The sequence below is a fragment of the Scomber scombrus genome, chromosome 5 (genome assembly GCF_963691925.1).
Source record: "Scomber scombrus chromosome 5, fScoSco1.1, whole genome shotgun sequence".
NCBI classification, from domain to species: Eukaryota; Metazoa; Chordata; class Actinopteri; order Scombriformes; family Scombridae; genus Scomber; species Scomber scombrus.
In genome coordinates this window covers 13,014,668-13,027,763 of record NC_084974.1, presented here as the reverse complement: position 1 = coordinate 13,027,763, position 13,096 = coordinate 13,014,668, and the positions used below count along the sequence as shown (strand labels likewise).

General features: G+C 40.0%; 1 protein-coding gene across 3 annotated transcripts in view; it reads left to right on the top strand.

The window, feature by feature from the left end:
• Window positions 1–13,096, top strand: part of grik4 (glutamate receptor, ionotropic, kainate 4) — a 293,525-nt gene that overhangs the window by 257,678 nt on the left and 22,751 nt on the right. For all 3 annotated transcript variants that reach the window (XM_062418967.1, XM_062418968.1, XM_062418966.1), the window contains one exon: window positions 5,575–5,682. In XM_062418967.1, the coding sequence (XP_062274951.1) occupies window positions 5,575–5,682 (108 nt within the window). The remainder of the gene's footprint in view (window positions 1–5,574; window positions 5,683–13,096) is intronic.

Genomic DNA, 13,096 nt, shown 5'->3' with positions numbered 1-13,096 from the left:
ATGGTCAAACAGCCTCTGAAACCCACCTAAAATAGGAACTAAGGGGACCAACAATTTTTGTGACTTTCCAAAACTGACAATTTGACAATCATACCCACTGAGCAGCGTTTGAATTTCTCTCTCTCAAACTCTTTGTTTTCATTCCTCACATAGTTCTCTCAGTCATATTTTATGTAACACTTTAAATGTTTTTGAGCAAAGATTGTCCCAAACTGTGCGCTCTAATCTCCATTTCAATAATTGTCAAGTCTCGCTCCCCTCTCTGTGATGGCTAGCTTTTTACCCCACATGACCCTTCAGAACAGCTCTGAGCACTTCTGCCCCCAGATTTGTTGAATGTATTTGTTCATTTCAAGCACAATTACACCTTTATTGTCAAACAAAAAGTAGTTATTCTACACTAGCTGACCCTATCACCCCACTCACAGTTTCTCTTAACCCAACCCAAAAGACCCAAGTGGGTGATTACACATATGACCTGATTTTTACAGCCTTCCACACTTATGTGTTGTAGGTCTATTTAGTCTTGCTATTGAGCCTTTTACAGGTACTATACCTAAACATGATAGCAGGCATTCATGCTTGCACAATGCACAATGTTGTAACATCATCATGTCATACAATCGTGACCTCTAATGACTTAGCGCTTCACATCTTTTATCATCAGGCTACACTTTCAGATGACTGAAGAGCTGGATGGAGATAATGAGAAAGCTGGGATTGGAACAAACCCTAAAAGCTCTTTCTCTTGTTCTCAGTTTTTAGAGTATGTCTTCACTAACATGGCCACTAGAGAAGAAGACATTTGGACAGTCAGTAGTGTCTGGGTGCACGGGCTGAGGAGGGACTGTGGCTGGGAGGGCATCCATTGTTTGTTGTGTGCTCTACGAGGGAGGCATCACTTGGAGAACATGCAGCGCTGCTTTGAAGATCTGTTCAGCCAGCCGAAAGACCTCCTCTTCAACTCTGAGCTTGTGTCGCATTACGATGACGGAACAAGCAATGCCATTATTCACTATAATGCCAAATAATGAGCGTGCTGACTAGCTTTGGAGTGAATTACCACATCTCAAATAACATCATGCATTTGTGTGTTTTCAGAAATAACAACAGATTATTAAGCTCTTTCCAATCAGTACAACGGTGACAACTGTGTGCTTTACCGAAAGCTCTCTTTACTGTAAAGCACTGCCAACCACCTACACCACCACCTGTGTCTGTCTAGCCCCTGAAGTTTGCCAACGGCATCACCCTGATTAGTGTCATTGCTCGCTTGATGATGAGTCATACCAGAGAGAAGTTCTGTAAAAAGAAAGCCCATTTTTCTCCCTGACTATTCCATAGAGAAAACATGCATAACAGTTACACGCAAGCACACACAAATACAATGCCTCTCTTCAGCAGCACTGTGCTTGTCATTCTAACAATGTGATCATTGTGAGGCAGAGTGGGTTTGCTCTAAATATAACTGTCCTCTGTTTAGTTTTAACCAGGCACTAGCTGCTGATTCAACCGGTGGTAATGTCTGCTGATGGGAAGAAACTGTATCTACTTCAGCATATTTTTGTCCAGCTGAGAAAGCATAATGTTGCTATAAGAGCAGTAAAAGTCCATCATCGGAGGCATAGGAGGATATTTTGCTTCAGCAATATGCACAGCCACAAACAGGCGAGCACACATGCCAGCATACAGGCAAGAGCACACACACACACACACACACACACACACACACACACACACATTTCAGTCTCGACTCAGACTCATTTGGGCCGCCGCAACACCTGAATGCTTTAGCCTCGGTGTAAGTGGGCTGTATGACATTATGTTTGATAATGGTAGCTATTGCTTCTCTCATATATGATGGATGCATCTGTCACAGTGTAGTCTCGCCACACCCTATTGGTTGCAGCGTTTTTCTGACAGGAAAATCAGCCAATCCTGACGCTTCAGTGAGCAGCCACCCTAATCTTTTCCTCATGCTGTAATTCCAGGTTGCAGAATGAACCCTGGGTAATCCCTCATAGGGTGCGTTGTTCCACTTGTTGTCACTCTCTCTCTTACTTTCTTTCTCTCTCTCTCTCCCTCCCTCTCTCTCCTTTTTCTTGAATTCTCGCTCTTTATTTTGGACTTGCATAAACTGTCTCCCTCACTCTCTCTGTCTGTCTTTTCTGTCTCTCTGTTGCTGTCTCTTCCTCTTGTTCTCTCTGCCTTATGTTCTGGCTCCCTAGCTGGCTGCTCCTCATACTTTCTCATTGATTTTCTTTCCATTCGCTAGCCTCACCGCTCCTACTCAGTAAGTGATTGACATTCTCCTGCATCTTTCTATTTCTTTCTCAGTCTTTTCCTTTTTGCTCTCTTATATTCCCATCTCCCTTATTATAACCCATTCTTCCTGCTGCGTCCCTTTTTCTCTCAAAAACACACAGTGCACAGTACTCTTCAACTTTGTTTTCTAGATTCACTGGTTGTACTTTATGGTAGTTATTTATTGTAATTGAAGTGTAAATACCAAATTAATAACACTGCAAATGAGAAACATCAAGCTACAGCTATTTATATTGTTGTACACAAACACAGTCTGGTTATAAGTTAACATGCTGATTCCTCTCTCTATGATAAAAGCTTATGAGTTTAATAGATTATCGGGTTGTGCTGTGTGTTTAATGAGGTTTTAGGCAATGCTTCACTAGGATTAATGCAATGCTTTGGGTGCTCCATGTAAGATTACAGATGTTCTTTCCTGGCATTCAGATTAATGGCAAACTTTGTTAGGCTGTGATTAATAATTCATCAATTTAATTAGTTGTGTGTTTGTCTCTCTTCAATTTTTAGACCCTCTGTTGTCATCTGTTTTATGTTGTTTGTGCTATATAATGAGTAGCCTCCCATTTTTATTACACAAATCAATAATAAAAAGTGTGATTTATTACATAAAGTCTTACAAAGAATAATTATAACATCAAAGGTTTTCAGTCTGTGTGATAAATGTCATGGTGTATTTGCTCACAAGCGTGCATTCTTGCTTACATTAGCTGATGTATACATCCTCCTTCCTGTTAGTTGACTCACAGACAGTACAGCTCTGCCCCCCCCCCCCCCTCAAGCTCAAAGAGAGTTGATGGCAGGGCCACCAAAAGACCATTTCCTCCCCCGCCAGCATATGCTTTTTCTGCCTTCCTGCTCACAGCTCCCTCATCTCCTTCTCTCCACCTCCTGTTCCTGGGTAGGAGTCACAGTGCCACCTCATCACATTACCCTCTCAGTCACCCCAATGCTCAGACCTTTGGTGACAGCTGGTGAGACCAGCCAAGCCTCAGGCTCCAGCCTCTAGCCTCCCACCACCTCCGCAGGTTCTGACAACTGATTGTCCACGCTGATTGCTGAACACCATGTTTCACAGGTCCTTTTTGCGTCGTGCTGCAGTACGTGCACATTTTCTCCCCCTCTGTTTCTTGAGGACATGATCAGTAGAGGGTGGAGTGTGTGCCGTATTATGCAGGAGTTTGGTTAGTTGCCGCTGTAGTATGTGTGAGCAAGGTGCTATTTTTCCCAACAAGTATACCAGAGGAAATGGAAGGCGAGATCTTTTTGATCATATGCTCTCAAAGGAAATCGTTGGTTCCGGGAGCTCTCAGTTCCTTTTTTCTATATCTCACATCAGAATTCATTATCGATGTTAGGAGAGTGGTTAAATTGCTTCCAAATGTGGGTACTGCTCAACATGAATGGGGTAGAAATCTCCTGAGAAATTTATCAATTTAGCCTTGAAACAAACTATGACCAAGCTCAGTGGGCTTTATTTACTGTAGCTTCTTATTCTTATGAGATTTCCATCACTAGCATGGAAATCTCATCATGTAGCAGTTCATCTTCTCTGGGTCTGACTCCAACCATCAAGTACCAAAGGTTTTCCAGCATGTAATCAGGGAACTCATTCCAGTGACATGGATTGGACTAAATTACATACTATATTTTCTCATTTACTCCTCCTATATAATATTCATAATGGAGGGAGGTTGATTATTATGATAAGGGATGTTATTCCCTAACACTCTTCGAGGAAGAGGTGGCAATGTTTGCATAATGAGTTAGATTACAGAGTTTGAACGTAGATGACTAAAAACAGACTGCTTTGAATTGTCATTTTATTTCTCAGTATAAATCACAGGTAGTTATTTGGGAATATTTAATGAAAGTGCTGACTTTTTTTCTATCAAGTTTCCATAAAATCAAGTCAGTGTAATGTTAGTAGGAGCACTGTGAGCAGGATGGCCTAAAATGCCCCACATGTATTAAATCTAAACCGAAGATAATTTGCATCAATAAAACTTGCACAAACTAATAAAAAGCCAACATTGTCATCTGATCATGATTTACTCAATTTTATCTTCAGTGCACATGCAGCAACTGCTTCATTTAATATTGACACTGGAATTGCGTGCTGCTTAAATGAAATGATAGGTTGTGAAATTACCATGATAAGGAAATGAAAATTGTTTTTCTGATAGCTCTGTCTGTGTTGTATCACTGGAGTCACATAAATCTCACCATATAATCATCAGTAAAAACATATTTCACTGTCAAAAATGAATTATAAAGACCTCTTACAGCACACTACAGCACAGGTAGAGAATAAATTGGTAGTTGCTGCAAAAGTCAAGCCTTTCTTCAAGTCATAACTAAGTCTTCTTTTTACTGGTCATTTTTGCATTTTTCACATTATCCGGTATTTGGAGAGACTTAATAAGCTCCAAGGTTGCAAAAGTTTCTCAACCATTAGAGGAGCCATGTAAATCATTCAAGGTCAGAGCATACAAATCACCAAGGTTTCCCCCTGTCAGTTCCATTATGGTAAAATGGAGGCGACTAAGAAGAATGTGCACACAAAAGTACTGAAAGGCAAAGTAGGTTGTTTTTTTTTAATTCTTATATTTACAGAGATTTTCATCACGGAGAAGAGAATTGACAAACATGGGCTCAACAGATAAATACATGAAAAAGGAGATGACAGTGACATTTTGAAAAAGGATGGGAGGAAAGACACCATGGTGGAGGTAGAGGTGTGAATCCCCACTTGAGCTGTAATGAGAATGAGAATGTGGCTCTGCGCCACAGGATTTGCTGGTAATTGGTTTAATGAATGCATTCTGTTGCCTCTGATTGAACACATGCCCTGTGTTCTCTCCTCAAGGAGCCACACACATGTTGTCTTTGTTTTCTGCCGCAGTCTCTAACTTTCGCCTTCACCTTGTCTCGCACCGTAGTGATCTGTCCCTCGCTTCCTTTGTGTCCTACACTGTCGTTTATGAAGGTCACAGTTATTTTCCTTTAGAGAGAAGGAAGGCAATTAAGCACAGATTGTTTCTATTGGCCTTTTCCAGCTGATGGACTTAGTGACTGATCTGATCTGTGTGTGTGTGTGTGTGTGTGTGTGTGTGTGTGTGTGTGTGTGTGTGTGTGTGTGTGTGTGTGTGTGTGTGTGTGTGCGTGCGCGCGCGTGCGTGCGTGCGTGCGTGCGTGCGTGCGTGCGTGCGTGCGTGCACGTGTGTGTGTACGTGCTCTCTCTCTCTGCAGATTGGCCTATGGCACTCTGAAGGTGGGCTGTCCATGGAGAAAAAGCTTCCATCAATCAATGTGACGGACACCCTCTTCAACACTACTCTTACCATCACAACAATATTGGTGAGTACTGTATGCACACTGGTCTGCTCACATCAACAGTCGTCTATATCATTTTATTGGCTCAAGTCCTTGACGGATCCACATGTGGCTGACATTCTGTGGTTGACACACAATTACCATATCAAAAAGCCATTTTGTATTTTCAGAGCCAAACTCAGTCCTCTTGGGATCAGAGGAACTGATGCTGCACGATTGTTTTGCCCTGAGTACTTCAGATGAGGCTGCATCACAGTGCATCAGCAGGAGCTAATAATTCACCATGTCAGCCATTCTCAGACTCTGTTATAAATATAGATTGTATGAGCAATAGTTCTCACTTCCGTCACTGTGCTACCTGTTACAAGGGTTGCCATATTTAAACCGTTTCCTTAATTGCCTGCCACATTATTGATCAATAATCTATAAATCCTTAAAGTTTTTCTCAATTCAAGCTTTATTTAAATAAATATTTAAAATGATATTAAATAATTTAAATTAAACCAAATATTAAAAATAATACTGTAGCCCAGAATTGTTGTTCCTCCTCAAAATATATCCTCCAGTCATATTTTAAGACAATCTTCTGCTTGGATTAAATAATAAATTGCGTCTGATGTGTTTTTTTCTACAAAATCAAGTTTAATTAACATGTTAAAAATCTTTAAAATAACACACCAGTTCAGCTTTCTGGTGAGCACATAGAAACTTGAAATATGAAAACAGCTTTCTCATATCAAACTCTGCAAATGCGCCATTCTGCAAACAGAAGCTCAAACATCCAACTGGATATTTTTAACTGGAAGGGGACTTTAACAAATGGCCAAACAATATCAAAATAATAAAAAGGTGATGATTAAGCACAATAAACTGTTTTTATTGGAGGACAAATTAGACCAGACATGCTTACTCAGTGTTGTATCGACAACAAAGGCTACAGCATGCCTACAAACATATCAGTTACAGCTACCGGTTGTTATTTATGAGCATATCGACATAGTCAAAGGTGACAAATATGCTATCATTATAATCTGTTCACTGAAACTCCATGTTGATAAAAAGGGAGGATTTTGCAAAAGACATTTATGCAGAAGAGGAATTGGTGAAGTGGTCACAATTTGCTTAGTTCGGCTGAATTAACTCCAACCTTGGATATGTCTTCAAGGACGGCAACAGCTTTAATCGTGCTGTTCATGTCATATGCTAAACTGCTCACGTTGTGCTGTATCACGGTGAATCATTGTAGGGACAATCAGTCCAGCTACTTAAAAAATGTGCACATGGATGCAAAAATATGTTGGTGCAACTTTGCACATTAATTATGAATGAATATATTGTTGCACCATCAAATTCTTGAGTGATTAATTGCAAATCAATTAATTACCTACTTGTTTTATTCAGTTGTCCAGATGTGCTTTGAATTTCCCAACCTTGTGTTTCTGTTGATAAAGCTCCTCATTTTCTGTTTTACAGTAGCTTTGATATAGCTTTTGTATGTTGATGTGCTACTGTAGAACATCAAAGATGACAAATGGATTCATGTTGGAGCTACACAGAGAAATTCAGATTTTCAGTCAGCTGCATGTGTTTCATGCCTTTTCTATATCCCCTGAGACACACACAAACACAGTCACACACACAAACCTGTCACTCGCCCAACTCCTCCTCTTCACTGATGAATCAGACGATAAGACGTAAAGTAGCTTGTAAGCAGAAGCAATTGGCCCAATGTGTTATTCTGAGTGGCTGGCTTATCAGCTGGGGAGCGGTGAATGAGGGAAGGACACGGCCATATTTCACCACTGAATAAGTCACTGGTCTTATTGAGAATGAGTGGAACGGGGGGGAGGATGAAAATGTGTGTGTATGAGTGTTTGTGTTGAGGGGGGAGTACAAATGAAACAATGTTTTCACCACAGAAAGAGGGTGTGAAAGAAAGAATTGGCCAAGCACAGAGCTTTGATTTCACTTTGGAGATATAGAGTCCCTGGACCAAACTTCGGAAGCCACCAAGGAGCAATTTTCAGTGCCTATCACAGCTCATTCATCATGGTGTGATTGCTGTGTCGCTGTTATCTCGCTTGTGGGCGGCAGACGAGCCGCAGCTGAAAGCCTCCATAAGAATTCCTTACCTGTAGCACTAGCCTGGAGACTGTGTCTATATGTGTGTGCTTGCACACAGTACTTATGGACACCCAAATCAATTTAAATTTGATTTACTGGCATGAATACAACAACAACAACAATATTGCCAAAGCATCAAGAAAAAGTGAAACTAAATAAATGTGTGTGTGTGTGTGTGTGTGTGTGTGTGTGTGTGTGTGTGTGTGTGTGTGTGTGTGTGTGTGTGTGTGTGTGTGTGTGTGTGTGTGTGTGTGTGTGTGTGTGTGTGTGTGATTTAAATCACTAACAGACCCACACACCAGATGTAAGACCAATTGATTTCGGGGAAATTGGGGGGAAAAGCTGTGTCCCCAATTGGTAAATTGCTGATTTCTGGGTCAGTGGTTAAGGTTAGGATAAGGGTGAGTCTCTAGGAAATGAATGTGTGTGTTTGTGTGTGGTCTGTTATAAGACACTTTTGGGGACAAATTTCAGTCTTAGGACCAGTTAGTTGGTGACAGCTTGTCTGACTGGGGATAAAAGCCAGTGGTTATGGGTTAGGGTAAGTTTCCAGGGAATTAATGTAAGTCTATGTAATGTCCCCAAAATGACCATGGTGTGATATGTGTGTATTTGGTGTGTATTTGTTTGCATCATTTGTGTGTGTGTGTGTGTGTGTGTGTGTGTGTGTGTGTGTGTGTGTGTGTGTGTGTGTGTGTGTGTGTGTGTGTGTGTGTGTGTGTGTGTGTGTGTGTGTGTGTGTGTGTGTTATTATCATTATTTAAGATATCAATGGATCTTACTATTCATTGATTTTCTACTTTCATCCAAGTTTCCACTGTCACTGCAATTCACTGCAATCATTTCACATTTGGGAAACATTGTTTTGTGTGTGCATGTTCATTTTTGACATATTAACCTGACCTTTACAGTTTTATTACACTTACACATGACCATCACATTCCCACTTCAATTTCACAAACAGCCCCAGAAAAAAAAGCACAATCACAGAATTGATTATCACTTTACTGAAGGGCCACAACCCATGTCTTCGTAATCATTGATTGAGTTTGTTACACGCACTGTTCAGGTCATAGTGAAATAATATCTTTATACCCTCAGCAGCCACACTGAGGTAATAGAAAAGTCCATTCATTGTTTCCTCTGTATGAAAATCTCTTGGTTGTGTTGTTCTTAAGTCGTGTGCGGTATTGCATTTTCTCTCTGTTTTAAAATACAGTAGGTTGTCAAGCAGTAAAAAGACTAATCTGTTTTCATTGTTACACATTTTTTTCTCTTTGATTGCAGGAGATTTGCATTTCAATCGTGTAACATATGTTTTTTCATAGCTACAAGTAGGCATGCAACAGTATAACAATTTCATGTCACGATTATTCCAGCCAAAATTATTCCAATTAGTGACATTATCTCAATAATCATCAAAATGTGCATAAAGCTCTAAAAATAGCACTAAACATACTGGAACATCCTTTTTAATGAAAAACAAACAAGGACAGATTCAGACTCAGACATCCAGCAGGTAATCACAATGAGATAAAAAAATCCATTAATAAAAAAAAGAATCCACTTATCAACCTAAAATCCAAGCATTCACATTTTGAGCCTTCAGCCATAGTGACAAATGACTGGAAAGATGCAAGCTCCCCCTTATAGCAGAGGGCATTTCAAATGAATCAGGAAATCAATAGGACTGTACATATAGTCAATAGGACTGTACGTTGTATCCAGATTGATTCTACAAAGTCTGGACAGCTAAAAACCACATGAAATGCGATTTTTGCAAATCAGAGCCAAGGCACGTTTGGATATGGTTTGAAATGTGATTCCGATCAGATTTCTACAGATGCGTCTCAGTCCAGACACTCTGGTAAATCATGGTAAATAACTCCAGATCGGCAGCCACGCAGCATCTTGTGCTTTGTAAATTGGACTTCAAAGCATTTTTGTGTTACTTGTGACACACAACAATGACGCCAAATCCAAATCTCTATCAGAGCGGCCGAGCAGAATCCATGCTGCTACTAGCAGAGTGGTATCGAGGACAACACAGAAAACAACAGTCCATGGAAAGACGTACATAGAGTTCTCCACTGTGACTTGACATCACAATATTTTGGAGGTGAGATGATAAATCTCACTTTCTCATGCTTCCATGTGGGAAAGCCACATCACCAGTGTATGTATTTACTGATGCCTACATCCTTACCACAGCAACCCATGCCGATAGGTTGGTTTCTGGACGCACAAATCCGATCTGATCACTTGCAAATAACAGTGCAGATGAAACGGTCTGTCTTAAAGATCTTATTTGTGAAGCAAATCTGATTGACTTGCAATCTGAACAAAGCCGAAGTACATTTACTTTTCAGGTACCTTTCCTTTTACTTGAGGATTTCCATTTTATGCTTCTTTATACTTCCACTCCACTACATTTCAGACAGAAATATTGTACTTCATACTACATTTATTTGACTGCTTAAATTACTTTTCATATGATTTTGACACAATGGATAATATAACAAGCTTTTAAAATACAACGCATTGTTAAAGATGAAACCAGTGGTTTCCAACTTTTTGGGCTTTTGACACCTTACAAAAAACAGTGTGTAGTCAGGCTCACATTTCAGATGTCTATGAGTTGTTAACAGCTCCACCAAATAGTGATTTTTCCCTCTAAACTTCTCACATGGTTTCATTTGAATAAATGTTGAAATGATTCAATTTTTCACCAAAAATCAGAGAATAGAGAAAAAGTCAGAAAACTGAAAACAGATGTGTATGGGAACTTTGATTTTTCTTCTTTTCTCTCCCATTAATCATCTCACGACCTCTCAGATTTATCTGGTGGCCCTTTGGAGGGTCCCGACCCCTAGGGTGGAAACCACTGGACTAAACTAGTTGATTGTATATAAAGTTGTTCAAACTAACTCCACCTCCAGCAAATACAGTACTAACATGCTACTTTCACACTGAGTGTTTTTAAGTACATTTTGCTGCTAAGAAAGACAATGTTGCTTTTTTACCAAACCAACCACCACGTCCTGCACTGACAACACATTTTCCTGTTACATCCTTGTTGGGGACGGATCAGGACAGATTACACTACAAAATATATGTGGTCAAATGTATCCCCCACCACCTTGGCAAATGGTTTGAGTGATTGGATCACAGTATGCCTTTGTGGTCATTTACTCTTGTTTTTAGTGCTGTCTATTTGTGATCCAATTGCCCAAGTATTTTAACATTTGTCTTTTTTTATTACAATACAACATCAGAGTTGTAGATAGTAGAAAAACATGCTCATCTGGGCATAAAGCCATCAATATATATAGATCAGCTTTCAAACTCCCACCCAGTCCACACACACACAGGTGTCATGTAAATGTATGTAGTTATTAAACCACCAGCAAATCATTACAGTAAGGGTCTTAATATATGACTCATGTAATTAGACATTTAAGCACTACCCATGCTCACTTCTTACAGAATGCAAGACTCCTTATTATTGCCCATTTTTGAGAAAAATCAAATAGAGTAATGTCTCTCCCTGATGCCAGCTTGCTACCATTGTTGGTAGGGAATAATATGGTTTTAGGATTTAAATCCCCACTCAAGACCCATTTTTCCTATTAATATCTGAAACCTGCACAAAATCCTTGGAAGTATTTTCCTTTGCCTTGTGTCACTGAGGGCTCTCATATCTACTCACATACATGTTGGTAAGAATTCAACAGATCACACAGTGCAGGCTGATGAAAGCAGACACAGAGGAAGATTTGCTGGCACCCAGGCTCAGAGGCACTGAAGCATGTGCACATGAATTTGCACGCACATACACGATCCGTCCCCATTTCTTGAAGTTTGTCTATAATTGTTCTCTGTCTGTTTTCATCTCATTCATATTTTCTGCCATTCATTTACTGTGAAGCACAAAGCTGTTTGTTGAAATTGCCACATAAAAAATTAACATGACCTTTTTCTAATGACCTAGTATTTTTCCGAATATTGTCAGAGCTTCTGTGGCTCTTCTTCAAACAGAACTACAGAGCCCTGTGAAAGAATTATATCTCAGCTTCCAGTGTGCCAGGTTGCTCTGGAGAGAATTTTTTAAGGATAAAAAAACAGTTGAGGAACAGCTGGGTTGTGTGAAGACATCTTCAACACCCTGAGGTTTCAAAAAGGGAAACTCCACAGTGACGTGAATGTGAATAACACCCAAAACTGCACCTGTGTGTGTGTGTGTGTGTGTGTGTGTGCACCTGCTTGGGTATATATAAAAGTGTGCTTCTTCCACCAAAGTTATCAGCCTGCAACCAGACTCCTCATAGCCTGGGAATAAGAGGTTGCTTTAAAAGTCTGCATTTCTTTATAGTTTCAAACTCATAGCTTTATTGCTGTTTTGCTGTGGTGTGCAAAAGCAGGTAGATGGAATTTCCTTGTGATCTTGCCTTCATGGAAGACAGCACTTTTATGCCCCCGTATAGACTTTTCATACCTTTATATAGTTATTTTTATATGACTTTGTTCTCAACTTTGCAGAGGCTTCAAGTGAAAGTGGCTCATTCAGTGATTTATTTTTTGTCAGTATTTGGTGGACGTTTTTTGGAGTGTGAACTGCAGCAGATATATCAACTTTTTACAGCAGTTGTGTCTTCATGACACAATTTCTGTTAAAATGACAGAAAAAAAACAGTGTAAAAGGGGAAAACATTTTTGGCTTGATAGACAGGCTCTGGGTTATTGATTGCTGTTGTGAGTTTACCGGTGTGATTGATGGATGCTTGCCAGGTATGATTGTATTAACCAGGTCAACACACAGGAATGGAGGTAAGACAAGATATAAAGGCAATATTTTTGAGCCTTACACCGTTGAGACATCAAGCTTTAATGACGGGGGCCGTGCCTTATAAAAGTAGAAGGCTTTTACCTTTCTTAACAAACATCAATTACCAAGAGGCTGGAAAGTGAATTAAGGCTTTCCCTTAATTATGTGTTGTTGTAGGATACAAACATGCATTAATCCTGGCCCATTACTGGGCTTTGTAGGTGTGAAGAGCTATTAGGGGACCGTATCAGGTTTGTGTGTTTCTTCATTTCATCCCTGTCTCCTAGTCCAGAACCTCTAATGATGTGGAAATCGGAAGTAGTGACAGCATCAGAATTGGTCTGGTTTGGACTGCAAGTTGATGCTTGAAAAGTTTCAGCAGTGTGTGAGCTGTGAAATTAGCATTTATATTGTGCCTCATGCTTGCTGAAACATGAGCATGCATAGATGTCACATTAAGCCAAACCGGTGATATGTGTGGTTATTTTA